This window comes from Pongo abelii, chromosome 8, assembly GCF_028885655.2.
Source record: "Pongo abelii isolate AG06213 chromosome 8, NHGRI_mPonAbe1-v2.0_pri, whole genome shotgun sequence".
NCBI classification, from domain to species: domain Eukaryota; kingdom Metazoa; phylum Chordata; class Mammalia; order Primates; family Hominidae; genus Pongo; species Pongo abelii.
The window spans coordinates 21588236-21609882 of NC_071993.2; the positions used below are offsets into that span (position 1 = coordinate 21588236).

Consider the following 21647-nt stretch of genomic DNA (forward strand, 5'->3'; position numbering starts at 1 on the left):
TGGAATGCTGTGGCGCGATCTCGGCTCACCACAACCTCCGCCTCCAGGGTTCAAATGATTCTCCTGCCTTAGCCTCCTCAGTAGCTGGGGTTACAGATGCATGCCACCACACCCAGCTAATTTTTGTATCTTTACTAGAGACAGGTTTCACCATGTTGGTCAGGCTGGTCTTGAACTCCTGACCTTGTGATCTGCCCACCTTAGCCTCCCAAAGTGCTGGGATTACAGGCGTGAGCCACTGTGCCTGGCCAAAGAATTTTTTTTTTAAAGAGCAGTTTTAAGGGGAAATATAATATGCTTGGGGAACAGCCAAGTGATGTCAGAGTTATTTGGAAAACTAGGCCTAAAGACAGATCTTAACAGGAGATGAAAGATGTGATGGGCATCAGTATAGGGATGGTGCTTGAGACTGTAACTGGGGATTACCCAGGCAGGCTGTGAAGAGCAGGAATGGAAGAAGTGATGGACAGTTAAGTGTTTAACAATCATCTCTCCAGCTAAAGGAGCCCTGATTTGTAGCATTTGCTGATGTCTGTGGTCAACTTCAAGCTACCAACTTGTCATCACTGAGCCTAGAATTGTGAAGAGATGCACCCAATTAGTTTTTATGAGCTGCTGGGAGCCAACTCCACACAACAGTGGATACAAGAGAGCCCTGCATACACATATTTAAGAGACAGACAGAATAAAAGAAGTCTTGACTAGGCACAGTGGCTCATGCCTGTAATCTCAGCACGTTGGGAGGCCAAGGTGGGCGGATCACTTGAGGTAAGGAGTTCGAGACCAGCCTGGCCAACATAGTGAAACCCTATCTCTACTATAAATACAAAAATTAGCCAGGCATGGTGGCACATGCCTGTAATCCCAGCTACACAGGAGGCTGAGGCAGGAGAATCGCTTGAACCCGGGAGGTGGAGGTTGCAGTGAGCCAAGATGGAGCCATTGCACTCCAGCTTGGGCGACAGAGTGAGGCTCCATCTCAAAAACAAAAAAAAAAAAGAAATCCTGAAAGAAGAAACCTCAGAAAGAATATAAAGGAGGAAACAGTTACAGTTGACACTTTCCTCACTCTATTCCTGCAAAAAAAATCAAATAAGTTAAAATACAAAAATTACCAACTGGATTTAGCATCCAGTCATTAGTATTTTTTTTTAATTGAAACAGAGTCTTCCTCTGTCACCCAGGGTGGAATGCATGGGCACAGTCTCAGCTCACTGCATGCAGCCTCGACCTCCCAGAGTCAAGGGATCCTCCCACCTCAGCCTCCCACGTAGCTGGGACTACCTACAGGTGCATGCTACCACCCCCAGCTAATTTTCTTTTTTATTTTTTGGAGAGATGGGATCTCACTATGTTGCCCAGGCTGGTCTCAACCTGGGCTCAAGCAATCCTCCCACCTCAGCCTGCTGAAATGCTGGGATTACAAGCATGAGCCACTGTTTCTGGCTAGTATTCTTAATAAGATCACTTTTAATGGAGTAGCAGGAATACAAGACAGATGATGGGGGGCCTAAAAGTAAATGTGAAATCAGATGTTGAAAACCACAAATGTAGCCAGGTTCGGTGGCTCACGCCTGTAATCCTACCACTTTGGGAGGCCAAGGCGGATGGATCACCTGAGGTCAGGAGTTCAAGACCAGCCTGGCCAACATGGTGAAACTCCCGTCTCTACTAAAAATATAAAAATTAGCTGGGCATGGTGGCACATGCCTGTAATCCCAGCTATTCAGGAGGCTGAGGCAGGAGAATCTCTGGAACCTGGGAGGTGGAGGTTTCAGTGAGATGAGATCTCGCCATTGCACTCTAGCCTGGGCGACAGAGTGAGACTCCATCTCAAAAAAAAAAAATGAAAACCACAAGCGTAGATAATTCTCGGACACCAAAGACAGTCAGGCTGAACTCGATTTTCCAGCAGAAAATAGAGCTGGACAAATCATTCAAAACCGTAACAGCGCTATCCTTCACTCCTCTCTATTCCACTCCCCCCCGACACACGCCTGGATTTCTATAACTTATTTTATTTTATTATTTTATTTTTTATTTTAAGATGGAGTCTCGCTCTGTCACCCAGGCTGGAGTGCAGTGGCGCGATCTCAGCTCACTGCAACCTCTGCCTCCTAGGTTCAAGCGATTCTCCTTGCCTCGGCCTACTGAGTAGCTGGGATTACAGGCACCTGCCACCACACCCAGCTAATTTTTTTGTATTTTTAGTAGAGACAGGGTTTCACCATGTTGGCCAGGCTGGTCTCAAACTCCTAACCTCAAGTGATCCACCTGCCTCGGCCTCCCAGAGATTACAGGTGTGAGCCACCTTACCTGGCCCGGATTTCTAAAACTTTTATGCCTCTCACAATGGACCTTAGAGTGGTACCATTTTCCCAGGAGACGTGGGAAAATGTACGCAGTCTGCATTGATTGTGCTATTGTCAACGTAATTAATGACAAGTCCCAAAATCCCTTTCTTGGTCTGTTCCAAGTTAGAATTGACCAAAAAAGGAACTTGAGTGAATTTTGGAAAGCAGAAGTGAAGCAGCAGTCATTGCCCTCAGCAGGTCTACGGTCTCGTGTGTGGACAGACTCCCAGGTGCCTGACAAGGCCCCAGCTGATCATCACTCTCTTTCACACGGCATTCAGCTCAACCTCCCAGGTAAACCACCTGGGTATAGTGTGCGTGTGCAGACCCGTGGAGGTGAAAGCTTCCCAGAGACCCTTCTGTGAGCTCTCCCGGTAAGGTCCCACTGCAGGGCCTGAACGGTGCTTGGCCTCTCAGATTTCTCTGCAGCCCCAACTTGTCTACCCATTTTGATGCTTCCAGCCAATTGAATGATGACTTTTTTTTTTTTTTTTTTTTTTTTAGAGTTGGTTTTGTTTTGTCTCCCAGCCTGGAGTGCGACAGTACAATCATGGCTCACTGCAACCTCAAACTCCTGGGTTCAAGGGATTCTCCCACCTCAGCCTCCCAAGTAACTGGGACTACAAGCATGTGCCACCCACACCTGGCTAGTTTGTTGTTGTTGTTGTTTTAGAGGCGGGTTCTCACTATGTTGCCCAGGCTGGTCTCCAACTCCTGGCCTCAAGTGATCCTCCTGCCTCGGCCTCCCAAAGTGCTGGGAGTACAGGCATGAGCCACTGCACCCAGATGTTGATGACTCTTTTTGACCCTTCAACTCCCTCCCAAAATTTCACTTCCCTCATTTCTCTTACATTTGTGTAATGTGTCTAATTTTTTTTCCTCTGTCTGTCAATCAGACCTCACTGCAGCCTCCAACTCCTGGGTTCAAGCGATCCTCCCACATCAGCCTCCTGAGTAGTTTAGGACTACAGGTGCATCCCACGACACCCAGCTAATTTTGTTTTCTTTAGTAGAGAAGTCTTGCAATATTGCCCAGACTTATGTCTCCAATTTCTAAAATAAATCCCTTATCTCTGCAATGCTCTTTTTTCCCCCTGTCCCCCACTTACACAATACCCTTGACATCTCTGCTTCCTTGACTGAACCCTGATTGGTATCATTATTGGTACCGGGCATGAAGTGAAGCCTGAACAAATCTAAAATATGTGGCTTTGGTTTCAGGAGGGGGCAATGGGTAGAGGTTGAAAAAGCAGCATGAAAACTGTTAGCAAAGACTGGGAAAATCATTAACGAAGCATTAGCAGAGGTTGGGAAAGAGGTGAAAAACTGCTACTGCAGACTGGAAATGGTGGTTTGTGTTATACAGCAGTGAAACAAATTGGCAAAACTGTCACCCGTGGCAACTTGGAAGACAGAAAATGTGCCTAATGAACTTTTGGATCTTTTCAAGCAGAATGATGAAAGCACCAGTCAGTTAGTCCCAGCCGCATGTGATAAAGTGCTATGAGAGAGTTGAGGGTAAAGAAGGAAATGTGGCTAGCAAGCAAAATTTAGAGGAAACAGAACATGCAGGACTCGCTTTTGTTGGAAAGCAAAACTTGTTCGCATCTCCAGCTGATCCAGCCTGCAAAAGATTATCAGAGTCAGGAATGGCCTTAGGGCTCTATGAGACCCTTTGCTGGCGGGGTGCAGTGACTCATGTGTGTAATCTCAGCACCTTGGGAGGCTGAACCCAGGAGTTTGAGATCAGCCTGGGCAACAGCAAAAACCCATCTCTACAAAAAACACAAAAATTAGCCAGGTGTGGTGGCACAAACCTGTGGTCCCAACTACTGGAGAGGCTGAGGTGGGAGGATCACTTGAGCCCAGGAGGCCGAGGCTGCTGTGAGCCGTGATCCCACAACTGCCCTCCAGCCTGGGTGGAAGAGTGAGACTTTGTCTCAAAACATTAAAACAAAACAAAACAAAAAAAAAAACCTTTGCTGGGCAGGCGTGGTGGCTCACACCTGTAATCCCAGCACTTTGGGAGGCCGAGGTGGGTGGATCACGAGGTCAGGGTTCAAGACCAGCCTGGCCAAGATGGTGAAACCCAGTCTCTACTAAAAATACAAAAAAAATTAGTCGGGCATGGTGGTGGGCGCCTGTAATCCCAGGTACTCGGGAAGGTGAGGCAGAGAATTGATTGAACCTGGGAAGCAGAGGTTGCAGTGAGCTGAGATTGCACCACTGCATTCCAGCCTGGGCAACAGAGCAAGACTCCATTTCAAAAAAAAAAAAAGAAAAACCCTTTGCTAAGATTTCAAAAACAGTTAAAGGTTGTGCCTAGTGGGCTCCCAGACAAAAGGACTTCTAGGAATCTGAAAAATATGGTCCCAAAGAGAACTAATTCCCAAACAGTTATGAATAAGTATAAAGAGTGGGCCTGTCTCAGAAAGAATTGTGAATGTGACTTATATCTAATGGAGAGGACCATAAACTGGATACATAGAAAGCCCACAAAATTTTTTAAGGAATTTGTATCTGCTTGGATTAAAAAATACTGAGACTGGGCCAGATGTAGTGGCTAATGCCTGCAATCCCAGCACTTTAAGAGGCCAAGGCAGGAGGATCACTTGAGGCCAAGAGTTGGTGACCAACCCTGGTACCATAGTAAGACCCTCTCTCTACAGAAAGAAAAGACTTGCTGAGTGCAGTGGCTCACGCCTGTAATCCCAACACTTTGGGAAGCCGAGGTGGGCAGATTACCTGAGGTCAGGAATTTGAGACTAGCTTGGCCAATATGGCAAAACCTCGTCTCTACTAAAAATACAAAAATTAGCCAGTCATAATGCCGTGCACCTGTAATCCCAGTTACTCCAAAGTCTGAGGCAGAAGAATCACTTGAATCTGGGAGGCGGAGGTTGCAGTGAGCCGAGATCATGCCACTGCACTCCAGCCTGGGCAATGAGAGTGAAACTCTGTCTTGAGGAAAAAAAAAAAAAGACAAAGAGAGAAAAGAAAAGACTGAGGCTGGGCAACACTGTGGCTCACGCCTATAATCCCAGCACTTTGGAAGGCTGAAGTGGGAGGATCACTTGAGCCCAGGAGTTCAGCAACAGCCTGAGCAACATAGTGAGACCTCATTCTCTACAAAACATCAAAAAATTAGCCAGGCATGGTAGCACACATCTGTAGTCCCAGCTACTCGGGAGGCTGAGATGGGAGGATCCCTTGAACCCAGGAGGTTGAGGCTGCAGTGAGCTGACATCCCCACTGCACTCCAGCCTAGGTGACACAGCAAGATTTTGTCCCCTGTTATTAAAATAAATAAAGATTGAAGCTGGTCCGAGTACAGACGTATTTGCAACTGATTGATTACAACTAGTTATAGATTTGTTTGTTCCTTCTCCACTCCCACTGCTTCACTTGACTAGCCTAAAAAATAATAATAATAACTATATATATATATATATATTTTAGACAGAGTCTCACTCTGTCACCCAGGCTGGAGTGCAGTGGCATGATCACGACTCACTGCAGCTTCAACCTTCCAGGCTCAGGTGATCCTCCCACCTCAACTTCCTGAGTAGCTGGCACCACAGGTGCACACCATCACACCCAGCTAGTTTTTTGTATTTTCTGTAGAGACAGGGTTTTGCTGTGTTGCCCAGGCTGGTCTCAAACTTCTGGGCTGAAACAATCTGCCTGCCTCAGTCTCCCAAAATGCTGGAATTAAGGCATGAGCCACTTCATCCAGCCATGATAATAAATTTAAATAGAGTAAGACTGACCAGATTATAAGGAGACCTCTAGGCCCCCAAGTTTCTATGGGTAGGAAGCAGCCTGAAGAATCTACTCAGCTACAAACATAGGCCATTTTCTTTTCTTTTTTTAATTAAAAAAAATTTCTTTGGCCAGGCATGGGGGCTCACATCTCTAATCCCAGCGCTTTGGGAGGCCAAGGCAGGTGGATCACTTGAGCTCAAGATCAGCCTGGACAACATAGTGAGACCCCATCTCTATTTTTTAAATATTCAGCCAGGCACAGTGGCTCACGCCTGTAATCCCAGCACTTTGGGAGGCCCAGGCAGGCGGATTACGAGGTCAGGAGATCAAGACCATCCTGGCTAACATGGTGAAACCCCGTCTCTACTACAAACATAAAAAATCAGCCGGGCGTGGTGGCAGGGGCCTGTAGTCCCAGCTACTTGGGAGGCTGAGGCAGGAGAATGGCACGAACCCAGGAGGCGGAGATTGCAGTGAGCCAAGATTGGGCCACTGCACTCCAGCCTGGGTGACAGAGTGAGACTCCGTCTCAAAAAAAAAAAAAAAAAATTCATAATAAAAAAATTTTTTTAACTAGAAATGAGGTCTCACTATATTGCCCAGGCTGGTCTTGAACTCCTGGGTTCAAGTGATCCTCCTGCTTCAGCTTTCCAAAGTGCTAGGATTACAGGTTTGAGCCACAATGCCCAGCCTGGCCCTTTTCATTGGAAAAGAGGATATCTCACTAAGTACAGTCAAAATCTCTGAGGGTAGAGTCAAGAGCCTCAAAGAACAGTAGAATAAGGGCCATCCCCACAGTGCAGAACCAGCCCTAATCAAGAAACATTTTGGGCCCCTACAGGAGGGAGATCTGGCAACATGCACCGATTGAATTTCAGAATTGCTATGAACCAATGATTGCTATGGACCTCCTGTTCTTCCCCTTTTGAATAGGAGTGTCCATTTTATATTGGGTAGGTGGCGAGCAGTTAATATGCCTCTTTAGCTCACAGATCTTTGTGTTAAGAATGGCCATATTCCGGCCGAGTGCGGTGGCTCAAGTCTGTAATCCTAGCACTTTGGGAGGCTGAGGTGGGTGGATTATTTGAGGTAAGGAGTTCGAGACCAGCCTGGCCAACGTGGTGAAACCCTGCCTCTACTAAAAATATGAAAATTAGCTGGGCGTGGTGGCAGATGCCTGTAGTCCCAGCTATGCAGGAAGCTGAGGCAGGAGAATCAATTGAACCTGGGAGGTTGCAGTGAGCCAAGATCGTGCCTATGCACTCCAGCCTGAGTGAGTCTCAAAAACAAAACAAAACAAAACAACAACAACAAAAGAATAGCCATATTCGGTGGCTTCTAAAATAATTAAAAATAGAGCCAAGGGCCAGGCACAGTGGCTCATGTCTGTAATCCCAGCACTTTGGGGAGCCAACGAGGGTGGATCAACTGAGGTCAGGAGTTCAAGACCAGCCTGGCCAACATGGTGAAACTCTGTCTCTACTAAAAATACAAAAATTAGCCGAGTGTGGTGGTGTGCACCTGTAATGCTAGCTACTTGGAAGGCTGAGGCAGGAGAATCATTTGAACCCGGGAGGCGGAGGTTGTAGTGAACCGAGAGCCACTGCACTCCAGCCTGGATGACAGAGCGAGACTCCACCTCAAAAAAATAATAATAATAATAGAATTACCATATGATGCAGCAATTCCACCTCTGGGTATATACATTAAAAATACAAAAGCAGGAGCACTAACAGATATTTGTATACCCATGTTCCTAGCAGCACTGGTCACAGTAGTCAAAAGGTGGATGCAACTCGAGTGTCCATCAACAGAAGGATGGATACATAAAAGGTGATATATACATACAATAGAAAATTAATCAGCCTTAAAAGGGAAGACATTTTTTACATGGATTAAACCTTGAAGGCATTATGCTAAGTGAAATAAGCCAGTCACCAAAGGACACATGCTGTATAATTTCACTCCTATGAGGTATTTAGAGCAATCAAATACATAGAAACAGAAAGTTGAATGGTGGTTGCCAGAAATGGCTGGGAAGGAGGGGATTAAAGAATAGAGAGTTATTGATTAATGGACACAGAGTTTCAGTTTTGCAATATAGAAAGTGTTTTGGAGATGGATGGTGGTAATGGTTGAACAACGGTGTGAATGTATTTAATGCCATTGAACTATACACTTAAAAATTCTTAAAATGGTAAATGTAATGTATATTTTACAACAGTTTTTTTTGAGACAGGGTCTCCCTCTGTTGCCCAGGCTGGAGTACAGTGGCGCGATCTCGGTTCCCCAACTGCAACCTCTGCCTCCCAGGTTCAAGCAATTCTTGTGCCTCAACCACCTGAGTAGCTGGGACTGCAACCACACACCACCAGTCCGGGCTAATTTTTGCATTTTCAGTAGAGAAGGGGTTTCACCATATTGGCCAGGCTGGTCTGGAACTCCTGGCCTCAAGTGATCCACCCACCTCAGCCTCCCAAAGTGCTGGGATTGCAAGCGTAAGCCACAGCGCCCAGCCTACAACAAATTTTTTTAAGACAGGGCCTCACTCTGTCACCTGCTACAGATAAAGCACTCAATAAATATTAATTTCTTTTTTAATTTTTAAAATTTTATTAAATTTTTATTCTTTCTGTCCTCACAATCTGTTTCCAATATTAGTTTCTTTTAGGTCTTCCCTCTTCCTGATGGTGTGGCAAGCTCAGGCATGGTTCCAGTGTTCTTCAGTGGAGACACTATTGCAATTGGGTTGGATAGTTCTTTGTTTTTTGAGATGGAGTTTCGCTCTTGTTGACCAAGCTGGAGTGCAATGGCATGATCTCGGCAACCTCTGCCTCCCAGGTTCAAGTGATTCTCCTGCCTCAGCCTCCTGAGTAGCTGGGATTACAGGCATGCGCCACCACGCCCGACTAATTTTGTATTTTTAGTGGAGATGGAGTTTCTCCATGTTGGTTAGGCTGGTCTTGAACTCCCGACCTCAGGTGATCCACCCACCTCGGCCTCCCAAAGTGCTGGGATTATAGGCGTGAGCCAACACGCCTGGCTGGATAGTCCTTGATTATGCAGGATTGCCTGTGTGCATTGCTGGACACTTAACAAACCTCACCTTCACCAACTAAATGCCAGTAACATTTCCCAGTCATTTTGACAACTCTAAAACCACCCTATAAGACTGTATTTTCGGCCAGGCGCAGTGGCTCACGCCTGTGATCCCAGCACTTTGGGAGACCAAGGCAGGTGGATCATTTGAGGTCAGGAGTTTGAGACCAGCCTGGCCAACATGATGAAACCCTGTCTCTACTAAAAATACAAAAATTAGCCGGGTGGTAGTCGTGCGCGCCTGTAATCCCGGCTACTCGGAAGGCAGAAGAATCGCTTGAGCCTGGGAGGAGGAAGTTGCAGTGAGCCGAGATTGCGCTACTGCACTGCAGTCTGGGAGAGAGTGTGAAATCCTGCCTCAAAAAAAAAAAAAAAAAAAAAAAAAAAAAAAGAAAAGACTGTATTTTCAGAGCTCATTTCTGTAGTTCATTACTATGGAAGTTTCTGTAAATATATAGAGGTCTAGAAAACAAAAAAGTAAAACTACCAGGTGTGGCCGGGCGCGGTGGCTCACGCCTGTAATCCCAGCACTTTGGGAGGCCGAGACGGGCGGATCACGAGGTCAGGAGATCGAGACCATCCTGGCTAACACCGTGAAACCCTGTCTCTACTAAAAATACAAAAAATTAGCCGGGCATGTTGGCGGGCGCCTGTAATCCCAGCTACTTGGGAGGCTGAGGCAGGAGAATGGCGTGAACCAGGGAGGCGGAGCTTGCAGTGAGCCGAGATAGCGCCACTGCACTCCAGCCTAAGGGACAGAGTGAGACTCCGTCTCAAAAAAAAAAAAAAAAAAAAACCAGGTGTGGAGATATATATACACTTTTTGTAAATAATAATTTTTGTAAATAATAATTTTTGTAGAGATGGGGCCTTGCTATGTTGCCCAGGCTGGTCTCAAACTCCTGAGCTCAAGTGAGCCTCCCACTTCAGTCTCCCAAGTAGCTGGGACTACAGGTGCATGCCACCATTCCTAGCTAAATTCACTATCTTTTGATATGCATCAACTATGAATGTGGCTAAGACTCTTTGTATATAGCAATTTTTTTAAATTGTTGTACGCTGGGCACAGCAGCTCATGCCTATAATACCAACTATATACCATGCCTATATACCAAATTTGGGAAGCCGATGCAGGCAGATCACTTGAGCTCAGGGGTTCAAGACTAGCCTGAGCAACATGGCAAAACCCCATCCCTACAAAAAATACAAAAATTATCTGGGCATGGTGGTGCATGCCTGTAGTCCCAGCTACCAGGAGGCTGAGGCAGTAGGATTGCTTGAGCCTGGAGGTTGAGGCTGCAGTGAGCTGTGATTTGTGTCACTGCACTCTACCCTGGGTACAAAGTGGATCCTGTCTCCAGGGAGAAAAAAAAAAAAAGGTGGCAGCACTAGGACTTAAACACATGTCTGCCAAACATTATCTCAAGAGGCCTTCCCTGACCTACTCTAAGGCACCCTCCACGTCTTTCCGCATTCGTATTACATTACTGTTCTTTTTTCACAGCACTTATATCTATTTGATTTGGTGTATTTGTTTATTTGCTCTCAGAAGCCCTCTACCAGCATGTATATCGCACAAAAGCAGAGATTCAAGGGTTTATTAACAACTGCATCTCCAATGCCTAGAACAATGCCAGGCACATAAAATGAAATTTAAAAAACATTCAGTAAATTATTGTTGAATGAAGTCCGGGCACAGTGGCTCATGCCTGTAATTCCAGCACTTTGGGAGGCTGAGGTGGGTGGATAACCTCAGGTCAGGAGTTCGAGACCAGCCTGACCAACATGGAGAAAACCCATCTCTACTAAAAATACAAAATTAGCCAGGCATGGCAGCGCATGCCTGTAATCCCAGCTACTCAGGAGGCTAAGGCAGGAGAATCGCTTGGACCCGGGAGGCAGAGTTTGTGGTGAGCCGAGATTGAGCCACTGCACTCCAGCCTGGCAACAGAGCAAGGCTCCATCTCAAAAAAAGAAAGAAAGAAAGAAAGAAATTTAAAAAAAAGAAAATCTCATGTCACAATAACAATCACAGATAATAAACTTCGGCTTGTGGTAGCTTCACATATGCTAACAGGATCTTAACTGAAGCTGTTTAGTTTGGTCCCAATTTATACTTTTTTTTTTTTTTTAAGACAGAGTTTTGCTCTTGTTGCCCAGGCTGGAGTGCAATGGTGTGATCTCAGCTCACCACAACCTCCACCTCTCAGGTTCAAGCGATCCTCCTATCTCAGCCTCCCGAGTAGCTGGGCATGTGCCACTATGCCCAGCTAATTTTTGTATTTTTAGTAGAGATAGGGTTTCACCATGTTGGCCAGAATGGTCTCGAACTCCTGACCTCAAGTGATCCTCCTGCTTCAGTCTCCGAAAGTGCTGGGATTACAGGCATGTGCCACTATGCCCAGCTAATTTTTGTATTTTTAGTAGAGACAGGGTTTCACCAAGTTGGCCAGGCTGATCTTGAACTCCTGACCTCAAGTGATCCTCCTGCTTCAGTCTCCCAAAGTGCTGGGATTACAGGCATGAGCCACCGTGCCCGGCACAATTTACACTCTTGCTATATCAACAAAATCTCTCTCAACATTGTTTTTTTTTTTTTTTTTTTTTTTTTGAGGCTGGAGTGCAGTGGCACAATAATCTCGGCACTCTGCAACCTTCACCTCCTAGGTTCAAGCGATTCTCCCACCTCAGCCTCCTGAGTAGCTGGGATTACGGGCACAAGCCACCACACTTGGCTAGTTTTTGTATTTTTAGTAAAGACAGGGTTTCATCATGTTGGCTGGTCTCGAACTCCTGACCTCAAGTGATCTGCCTGCCTAAGCCTCCCAAAGTGCTGGGATTACAGGAGTGAGCCACCGGGCCCAGCCTTTCTCAACTTTAGATGATTGTAGTAGTTGCAAGGATGGATACCTATTGATGTGTAACAATCCACTCCAAAGCTTAGTGGCTTAGAACAACAACGACTTATTTCTCATGATTCTGTTGGCTGTATGGTTCTGCTGATTGGGCGGGGTCTCATGCATGTAGCTCCCAGTGGGTGTGCTAGGTGCTGGACTCCTCTCACCTCATGATCCTTCATCCCAAGCTTCTTTGTGGCATGGTGTTTCTAGAGGACAAAGATGGAAGCTGCAAAAGCTCCTTGGGGTCTAGATTCCAGAACCTGTACAACATGCTTCCGCAATATCCCATAAGCCAAAGCAACTGGCAAGACCAGGCCACATTCCAAGGGATGGAGAAGATTCCACTTCTGGGTGGGAGAAGTGGCAAAGTCACATTGCAAAGGGCTATGCATTCTGGAAGTGGAGGAACTTGTGGTGGCTAAAACAATTATTGGGCATTATATAATTTTTAGAGTTCAGACAAATGTAAGTATAATTAATGATACAACTTTGATTTCTAAAGCATTAAGGAAAGCAGTTTTCAAATAAACAGGGCCAGGCATTGTGGTTTATGCTTGTAATCCCAGCACTTTGGGAGGCTGAGTATCACTTGGGATACTCATCATTTGGGAGGTAGGAGTATCACTTGAAGACAGGAATTCAAGATCAGCCTGGGCAAAATAGTGAGACCCCATCGCTGTAAATTTTTAAAAATTAACTAGGTGTGGTGGCTCATACCTGTAGTTCTAGCCACCCCAGAGGCTGAGACAAGAGGATCATTTGAACCCAGGAGTTCAGAGTTACAATGAGCTATGACCACAACATCATACTGCAGCCTGGGTGACCGTGAGACCTTGTTGCAAAAACAAAACAAAACAAAAAAACAAAGCTTCTCGCAAATTATAAGGTTGTTATAAACATCTCCAAAAGTTTATCCTTTTCTTTACACATACACACACCAGGCATAATTCTCACTCATCATCAGCCATATAATTTTCCGTTCTTTTTAATACAGAAACTTTCTTTCCCTCTTTCTAGTTTGCTATGGCAGTACTTTCCTCAGTCTTGTACCTAAGTTTCCTACTTATTTTGGCCACTTGCCACCTAGAATATTAAGTCCCCTGAGACATGCTGTCAAAGGCAACACTCCTGGAACTGCCTATTGCATTTTTTTCCCACGTTTGTTGGGAAGAGCAAGACTCCCAGAGGGTAAAGCAATCTCCTTTGAATCGAGCAGGGAAAAAAAAAAATGGTAAGCGCTGGACTCTGACAAGCAGCTGCTGGTAAAGTCTACAGAACTACTTTTAAGTGGCTGGGTGGGCATTAACTTTTCATGGGGCTTTTTTTGTTGTTGTTACTCAATGATTTTGGGAGCCAGCAGATATTTTATAACAACTAAAAACTACCTAAATTCATTCTGAAAAACAGTCTTCCATTTTTGGTTTAATCAGCAAAAAAAAATCAAACTGCTTCCTTTTTTTTTTTTCTTTGGAGACAAACAGGGTCTCAGTCTGTCATCCAGGCTGGCTTGAGTGCAGTGGCGTGATCACGGCTCACTACAGCACAGCCTCAGCCACCTGGGCTCAAGGTATCCTCCCACCTCAGCCTTGTGAATAGCTGGGACCACAAGCGTGCACCACCACGCCTGGCTAATATATATATTTTTTAATTTTTTGTAGAGATGAGGGTTTCCCTGTGTTGCCTAGGCTGGTTTCAAACTCCTGGGCTCAAGCAATCCTCCTGACTCTGCCTCCTAAGTGCTAGGTTTACAGGCATGCCCCACCTAAACTGTTTCCTTCATCTACTTTTAACTGTTTATTAAATAACTTGAATAGGCTACGTTTAAGTTCCAAGTTACAAAAATTGTTAAAGAGAGCATTTATTTTACATCCTAAAAATACTGAGATCTTATGTTGTAGACAAAAAGAAGCTAAAAATCTGGTGCAACAAGATGAATACAGAATAAGAAAAGAATTAACTAAAGTAAGTAAGCTTTCTGAATTATCCATAAATAGTTCTAATTTGAATTACTGCCTATGCCAAAACATTACCTCTGAGATTTTATGATTGCTGTATCTGCTACTATTAACTTAGCTAGTAACATTTGCTCACAAGGAAATAAAACACATACAAGGAAAATTGACACCAAAATAGTAAGTTGACGAATTTTCCGTTGAAAAGGAAAATAGAAAACATACTTCTATGAAAAATTATGGAGAATTTAAATTTATTTTAATTTTTCAATTGAGTCAAATATTCTATGTCTCACTAGAAATTTTTTCTGTTTCTCACTAGAAATTTTACCTTTTTGTTTTTTAAGATACTATGTTTTGCTCTGTAGCCCAGGCTGGAGTATAGTGGCACAATCATAGCTCACTGCAGCCTCAAACTCCTGGGCTTAAGCAATTCTCTTGCCTTAGCCTCCCAAAGTGCTGGGATAACAGGCATGAGCCAGTGTGCCCTACCCAGAAATTTTAAAATTCTTAAAATGTGCAATCAATTATTTCATGAAGCTATTGAATATTTTCATATAAAGAACATACCACAGTCAATACACTGATTGATTTCCAAACAATTTACTTAATTTATGGAAGGTCATTATGTTGATGTACATAAATGTATATGTGTATTATGAATCAAATTTATTTGAAATCCTCCTGTATAAAATAAATTACGAACTTTTAGATGACATGTGTATTTTTCCCATTCTCCTTAATATGTTGGGCAGAATTGTTCACCTAAGTAAAGTTGATTTTGCTTTTTTGTGGTCATTTTCTATTTTTACTTACATAGTCAGATGCTAAGTTTTAAGCTTTTGAATAGTATGTCTGTCTGATATATCACTTCTTCCAGGAGCCTCCCCAAGAGCACTATAAATCTGCAAAGAGAGGGAAGTATGGGCAAATGAATAAGAAAAATGTTAAGGAAAGAATCCTTGCTAAACATTGCCACAATTTAATATTTCACATTTAAATTATTCTCATCATGTTATTTCCAAAGGCTGCTCATTAGATTTTCACTTGCCTTGATGACCTTAACTAGACTTGTTCCAGATTTATGACAACTATAAAATTAGGAAACTTTCATTAAAAAAAAAAAAAATTAAAACCTCCTGCATGGTTTTCCAAAGCACACGCAGCATTACTTAAGACTATGATTTTCAGCTAGTTGGATGTATCATATCTACAGCTCTAGCCAGGTCTGTAAGAATTCTGTGACTGAGGCCTAATGGAACCAATTTTCACTCTGGCAGAACAAATTCAAGTTCTAATACTAACTTGAATTCCAGTTGCCTTTGGATGCCAGGAATCAGATCCTTTAAGAGGAAATTGTATCAGCGCTTCTGCCTATTAAGCGATATTCCACATATTTCATCTAAATAGCTAGCGGGAACAACTGACTCAAGTCAAATCTAAAACAGAAAACAAATGATTTCTTAATTACTGAAATTGTTTTATTATTATTTTAAAATACTAGTCATGTGCAGTTATTCTGTTGGTGGTGGTGGTGGGTTTTTTTGTTTTTGTTTGTTTGTTTTAGCCTTTTCCTTTCAGGGCCTCAATTTTCTGCAAACTTCACTTACCTTGACTGTGGACCACTGACCTTCTTTAAACAGGAACCAATGTATTCACTCACCTACACTAACAATCATATTACAGTCACAGGCCATTAACTGTCACTCACATTTTTATGACCCTGCATCTGATGAACATTGATACACTTGGGTGTCTTCCTCTGCACTGGAAAAAAAATAATTTAGATAGAATTCTAAAAGTTAGTATATTTTGTCAATAGCTTCATTGTTCCTCATGCCCATTCATCACATCTTGCTTGCTATTGAAATCCTCCCTTGCTTTGTCACATTATTAAAGTCAGTCATTATTAAAGTCGTCTCAAAAAAAGACACCTCTGCAACTTCTAAGATGTTGTCAACCAGGAATCATATTTTCAGTACTTCAAATTCTATTGCATTTTCAAGCTTTGGAAACAAATATAATATTCTTGCATATTTTCTAAGATGAAATTTCATGTAGACAATAATGTAATAGAAAGGATGATGCTTATCTAATGATTTTGGCATTGCCCCTTGATAACTATGACACTGAGAAAACCAGCATTGGTTTTCCTATTATCAGAACAAATTACAGTGCATGTTCTGGAGTCCTACATATCTTACATTTGAGAGAGAAAAATCACTGGGAAAAAGAAAAGGTAATAGTTATATTTGTATCCATCTAGTTTCACTAACATATCTTTAAGGTACAGATTTTTTATAATAATCACATATAGCTGGGCGCGGTGGCGTACACCTGTAATCCTAGTACTTTGGGAAGCCAAGGCGGGCGGATCACGAGATCAGGAGTTCAAGACCAGCCTGGCCAATATGGTGAAAACCAGTCTCTACTAAAAACACAAAAAAATTAGCCGGGTGTGGTGGCGAGCGCCTGTAGTCCCAGCTACTCAGGAAGCTGAGACAGAAGAATCCCTTGAACCCAGGAGGCAGAGGTTGCAGTGAGCCAAGATTGTGCCACTGCACTCCAGCCTGGGTGACAGAGTGAAATTCCATCTCAAAAAAAAAAAAAAAAAACCATATGATTTTATAAGACCAACTTAAGGGATTCTTATATTGCTTTAGTTTTATTTTTCACAAAAACTAGATTTAATTCAAGCTTCATGAAAAGGCCAAAAAAACACACAAATAATTCCATAGTTCCTAATTTCCCAACCCCTCCTTCAGTAGGCATTGCAGGTCATTTGAACCAGATAGTTTAAATTTTTCATGGTGCAGCTAAGTGAATAAGCATCCCTCCACAGAATGCATGCACTGTTGTATCATTTTCAATTAATATGAAATAGTTTTGCCAAAATATGACTGTAAATGCGAAGCTGCTATTCTGAACATTTGGAACAACTATAGCTCATTTTTCATTATGCATTGATGTTTTGGTATAAAAATACTGTTTAAGCAGTTCATGAATACTCTTTTCCATTTAATCACAAAGAAATACATTCAGAGTGAACATGATCGTTTTATTGGTTACCAAAGATCCTTGGCAAAGTGCATGCACGGTGAAGAACGAAAGTAAGTCCTCAACAGTTTCCCAACTTCAATGAAAACCTAAATGGGCCTAGATTTACAGATTACACATTAAGAAAAAATTTGCGCATGATGTATCTCCTGTGTGTGTATTCATATGTGAGAAATAAACCAAGCCAGAGAGAAAATGGGTGGGGGGCACAATTGCAAAAAGTTATCTCTCCTAGGAGATTCATTATTGGCAAATGGAGAAACAGAGAATTCAGCACTCTTCTTTCTGATGACAATACAATGCTAGAAAAAAAACTAATTTTTTTTAAATAATTTACCATAGAATCTCTTGTCTTAGACTAGAAGGAATACAATCCCTGTTAGATGTGTATATATGTCCAGGTGTAACACACGTTTTTCTCTTCTGAAATTCTTGTCTCAAATCTCTTTCAATCAAAATGAGTTGAGCTTCAAAGAGGATCTGGGTGAGACAGAACCTTTTTAAAACTGTGCTCAGCCCAGTGAATGCTTTAAAACTTAATTAATGAGTAGTATCCTAAAATGCAAAAGCATGCTCCAAGACTGACTGCCTCTCTACATTTTGATTCTGAAAGAAAGTGCTTGGACTTTTAAAGAACAAAGAAGAAAAGCCTTCATCTTTCCTTCCCTCCCTTCCTCTCCACAATTTAACCAAGCAATTTTTTATAGGTTCTTTTGTTTTAATATAAAAACAATAAAGCTCTTCTGTCTTTCTTCTCTCTTCTTTTCCTCTTTTTATCTCCAGGACCACAAATTTGACTAAAAATAATTGTCCACATGGAGTCCTTAATGTATCAACATAGGAAGGAGACACCCACTATCCCAAGACTCAGCCCACCTGGCCTAGATGGGCCTAGATTTAGAGTAAGCATTACAGGCTGATTAAGTCTGGTGCATGGTTTATCGGGTGAGCGTTCCCCACCCCACTTCTTGCGACTTTGCTTGCTCATCTAGGGGTTCCCGGAGGGCCCCCAGCACCCACTAGCAGGGCGCGAGGTAAGTGGAGAGTTTGCGCGGGTGCTGGGTGATGTGCCCAGCAACTTCTGCTTTTTCCCCGGGGGAAAACTGTGACATTAGAAAGGTGTCTGCAAGTGTTTCTTCTGGTTGGCCTGGAGGTTTCCCGAGTCCCTGGACTGGCGACCCAAACCCCTACACTTCCTGCCCGGTGCTGGGAAGAAACCTAGATCAGCAGACAAATCAACCACACCCTGAGCCCCAACATCGAGCGCCAACATGTGCCTTTCCCGCCGAACGAGAAAGCGCAGAGCCCTTGCAAGCAGCATACGGCCTCGGCGTGACCCGTGGAGAGGCGGGACCCCAGTGGAGAGCGAAGCACGGAGAAGACTGGGAAGGAGCGTGGTTTAAGAGGGGCACAGTCCAGGCTGCCCCATGCTCGCTGGGGTTGTTGCCGCGCCTCCTGCGCGCCCTGGTGCCCCCAGGATCTCCAAGAAAGCAATCGTGAGCGCGGATCAGTTTCTCTCTTTCCCAGAAAGCGGGCTTTTTATTGAGGGGAAACTTAGCTGGGAAAAGTCAGCTCGTACGTTTGTTTTGGTTTTTCGTATATTTGCTTCCCAATTTACAAGTGGCCGCCCAGGCGACAGGCCTGCGGTTTTCACAGTGTAAAACGGATTAGAGGAAAAGCTCCAGCCCCTCTCGACTTTCGCTTGCGGTTTGCAACCCCTGGGGTGGGTCTGACCCCGCGCGGCACTTGCCCAGGCGAGCTTCCCTCGCCGCGGCCCGACCCGCGCGCGGACTCGGCTTCCCCAGGGCAGGACCCACTGGGTGGGCCGCTCGGCCCCAGGCCTGGCAGGGCGGAGCCTAGGCCGCGCGCCCCGGGGTTGGAGGTTCCCACGGTGCCGGGAAACTGCGCGCCCCAGGTCCGCAGGCCGCCTCCCTTCCCTCGCGCCCTCGCACCCGCCCTCTGCTCCGCCGCTCCCGGTCCTGGGTGTGCGGGAGTCCCGGGGGTCCCTCTCCTGGACGCAGAGGAGGAACTTGGAGCAAAAGGAAGGGAATTTACTGCGGATGGCACCGGAACCTGAATTGACTTGTGCGTTTCCTGCTCTGGGCACGTAGATTTCCCCTAGGAATCTGGAGTTCGCTGAGGACACTTAATTCCAAGAGATGATGGGTTCACATAAACATACCATTTAGTTAAGAAAAATATTTAAAATAAAGAAAAAAGAAAAACTGAACTTCCATCTTCTCCACGTTCCCTGGTATCACCAAATAAAGCATTCGGACGAGAGTGGGCTGCTGCTGGGGGCTCGGGAGGTGCGAGAGACAAGGTTACCCTGCGCGTCCGCCGCTGCCCCCGGCCTCTAGCACCGCACCTGCCCACGAGTTTGTGGGATGTGAGCACCGAAAGAGAACCCCGGACCGCCCAGTCTTACCCTAAAAACTTGGATCCAAGAGTCCTACGGTTGTGGACGTGCCAATCCTCCGCGACCCTTTCCTGCTGGCCTTCTGCTTTTTATAAACGAAAATAAAAGTTTGATTTAGGCTTAAAGAAATGTCATTCTGGTCGTTCCTCTCTGAAGCAGGACTTACTCATCCCCATATACTCGCCCGGAATTTTCAATCTCGCCTGTCGAAATCGCTAGCTGGGCATCCGCGGAAGAAGTCCTGGATGAGAGGTAGGGTGAAGGGATCAAGCAGATAGCAGCAGCCATCAGCACACTCCGGCCGTTCCGGAGCAGGCCCGCTACTCGAGGGAGACATGCGGCGGATGGAGCCAGGGCTGCGGGCTGCGCGCGGGCTGGGAACCCGGTGGTGCCACCTTAAGAGCTGGGTCCGCGCAGCGGCTGCGGAGGCGCCCGGCACCTGCAGGGGGCGCTGCTGTCCCGTGGTTCCTCCCGCACCGCCGCGTGCAGCGGGCCTGGCAGCTCCAGGGCCCCGGTCCCCAGAGGGGGTGGGGACGCTGGGGGAGGAAGGGAGCGAAATGCAGCCGTTAGGTAAGGAACCCGAGCCCTCCCGGATTTAGAAGCGGCCTCAGTGAGGCGTTTGCTGGAGGGAGCTTTCCATCATTCGGCCGCGAGAGGAAACGTGGGGAGGCGCCCTCCCCTGCCCCCACCGCCTGCCTTCCTGCCTCCCTCCACCTCCGCTCTCCGACCCCGACCGTGCTTCCCAGACCCTTTGTTCTCGAGGTTGGGAACGGCTGGGTGGGGGTTCCCCGGGGAAGAGGTCCCCCGCGCCATTCGGAGGGGAAGGGACTGTCGCCTGCCCCGCACCCCAGCCCTCCCCAGTGCTGTCCCCCTTTCCCCCGGCCCCTTCCATCGCGTCCACGCGCTTCCGTTCTCACTCGGACTCCCCCAGCTCCCGAGCTCCGGCTCCCCAGCCTGCACGGTCTGCAAGCCCGCCTCCCTTCCCACCTCCCCGCCACCTCTGAGGTCCCCGGGAAGAGAGGAGGAGAGGGAGACGTGTGGGGGAGGAGAAACCACAGAGCCTTCTCGGCGCGTAGCATTCCCAGGGACCCTTCCAGGCCCCGACCCCTGGGACCCGCTGCAGAGGCAGGGCTTTCCCGGCGCCGCCGCAGGTCGCTAGGGCCGCCCCCGCCGCGTCGCCCTGGGGCCCACGGGTGCACGGCCCGGGCAGCAAGTCAAGGTGAGGCCTCTCAGCGCCAGGACCCGAGACCCCCAGCTGGAGAGAAGGGAACACCGTGGTCCGCGCCCTGGGGAGGCTAATTGCATACGAACGCCCCCCTCTTCCCCGCCCCCCACCGTACCCTCTGCAGCGCCACCCGCGTCGCCTCTCCGCCGTGCGCCACCCTGAGGGCTCCCGCGATTGTATCTTCTTGAGCACAGTTACCAATGCGTTCAGCTTCGTTTCTTACTCTGATGGAGGCATAGCGGAGGGAAGCGAGGGGACAGGGATGCGGGAGTAGGGGAAAGGTGGGGCGGGAAACCGAGCAGAGAGGTGGGAGACTTGGCTGAGGCAATGGCACCAGGCAGGGCCGCCCGGAGTCCGAGTCCAGGTCCGCGAGGCAGGCCCCGGTGCAGCCGCCCCCCGGCCGAACCCTGCATGTCCTCTGTACTGTGGACACGAGTCCGCGGAGCGCCACTCACACCCCCGCACCCCTGCAAGCTCCCGCCGTAGAGGGGGCTCGGCACCATCCTGGTCACAAAGTACGTGCCCCCACCCCCCACACCCAGGTGAAGAGGACGCAGCCCCGCGCCGTCAGCTCCAGGCTGCCTGGAGCCCCCTCCGGCCTCTCGGCGTGACCCTGGTCCTCACTGGCTGGTCGCGAGCTGCGCTAGCTGTTCTCTCGGCAGCGGGTTCCCCAGGACACACCCCGTCCCCACCCCCCGAGAGCTGGCGGCCAGCTCAGGATGCCAGGCGGCCAGGCGGGCGCCCTGCCAAATTCCGCGTTCCTCTCCAGGAGACGGGGAGTTGCGTCCCAGGCTCGGGAAAGCCCGCAGTTCGGGCTTGGGACTAGCTTGCAAAGCCCCCCAAGGCGCCAGGGACGCCTCTGCAGGTTGAATTCCT

The 21647-nt window shown here is 46.6% G+C and overlaps 1 protein-coding gene and 1 pseudogene across 1 annotated transcript; one reads left to right on the forward strand and one right to left on the reverse strand.

Annotated features, from left to right (window-relative positions):
• The first annotated feature begins 9612 nt into the window (after nucleotides 1-9612).
• LOC112135375 (small nucleolar RNA U3) lies at nucleotides 9613-9697 on the forward strand (annotated as a pseudogene).
• A 2104-nt stretch (nucleotides 9698-11801) lies between these two features.
• Nucleotides 11802-21274, reverse strand: MIR1915HG (MIR1915 host gene). The gene is made up of 5 exons (XM_054523472.1): nucleotides 21067-21274; nucleotides 20464-20989; nucleotides 19750-20082; nucleotides 19556-19628; nucleotides 11802-14975 (listed from the first exon to the last, which is right to left on the reverse strand). Exons 1-4 carry the CDS (start codon nucleotides 21272-21274, stop codon nucleotides 19580-19582), a joined length of 1116 nt encoding a protein of 371 aa, XP_054379447.1. The 3' UTR covers nucleotides 11802-14975; nucleotides 19556-19579.
• Between the last annotated feature and the right edge of the window lie 373 nt (nucleotides 21275-21647).

What these genes read in the sequence shown, in the direction of transcription:
- MIR1915HG (XM_054523472.1), bottom strand. Translation starts at nt 21,274, where the DNA reads ATGGTGCCGAGCCCCCTCTACGGCGGGAGCTTGCAGGGGTGCGGGGGT. An exon ending in GTCTCCCACCTCTCTGCTCG is followed by an intron (nt 20,990 to 21,066) that starts GTTTCCCGCCCC and finishes CATCAGAGTAAG; the next exon opens with AAACGAAGCTGAACGCATTG. An exon ending in CGGGAGCTGGGGGAGTCCGA is followed by an intron (nt 20,083 to 20,463) that starts GTGAGAACGGAA and finishes TTCCTCCCCCAG; the next exon opens with CGTCCCCACCCCCTCTGGGG.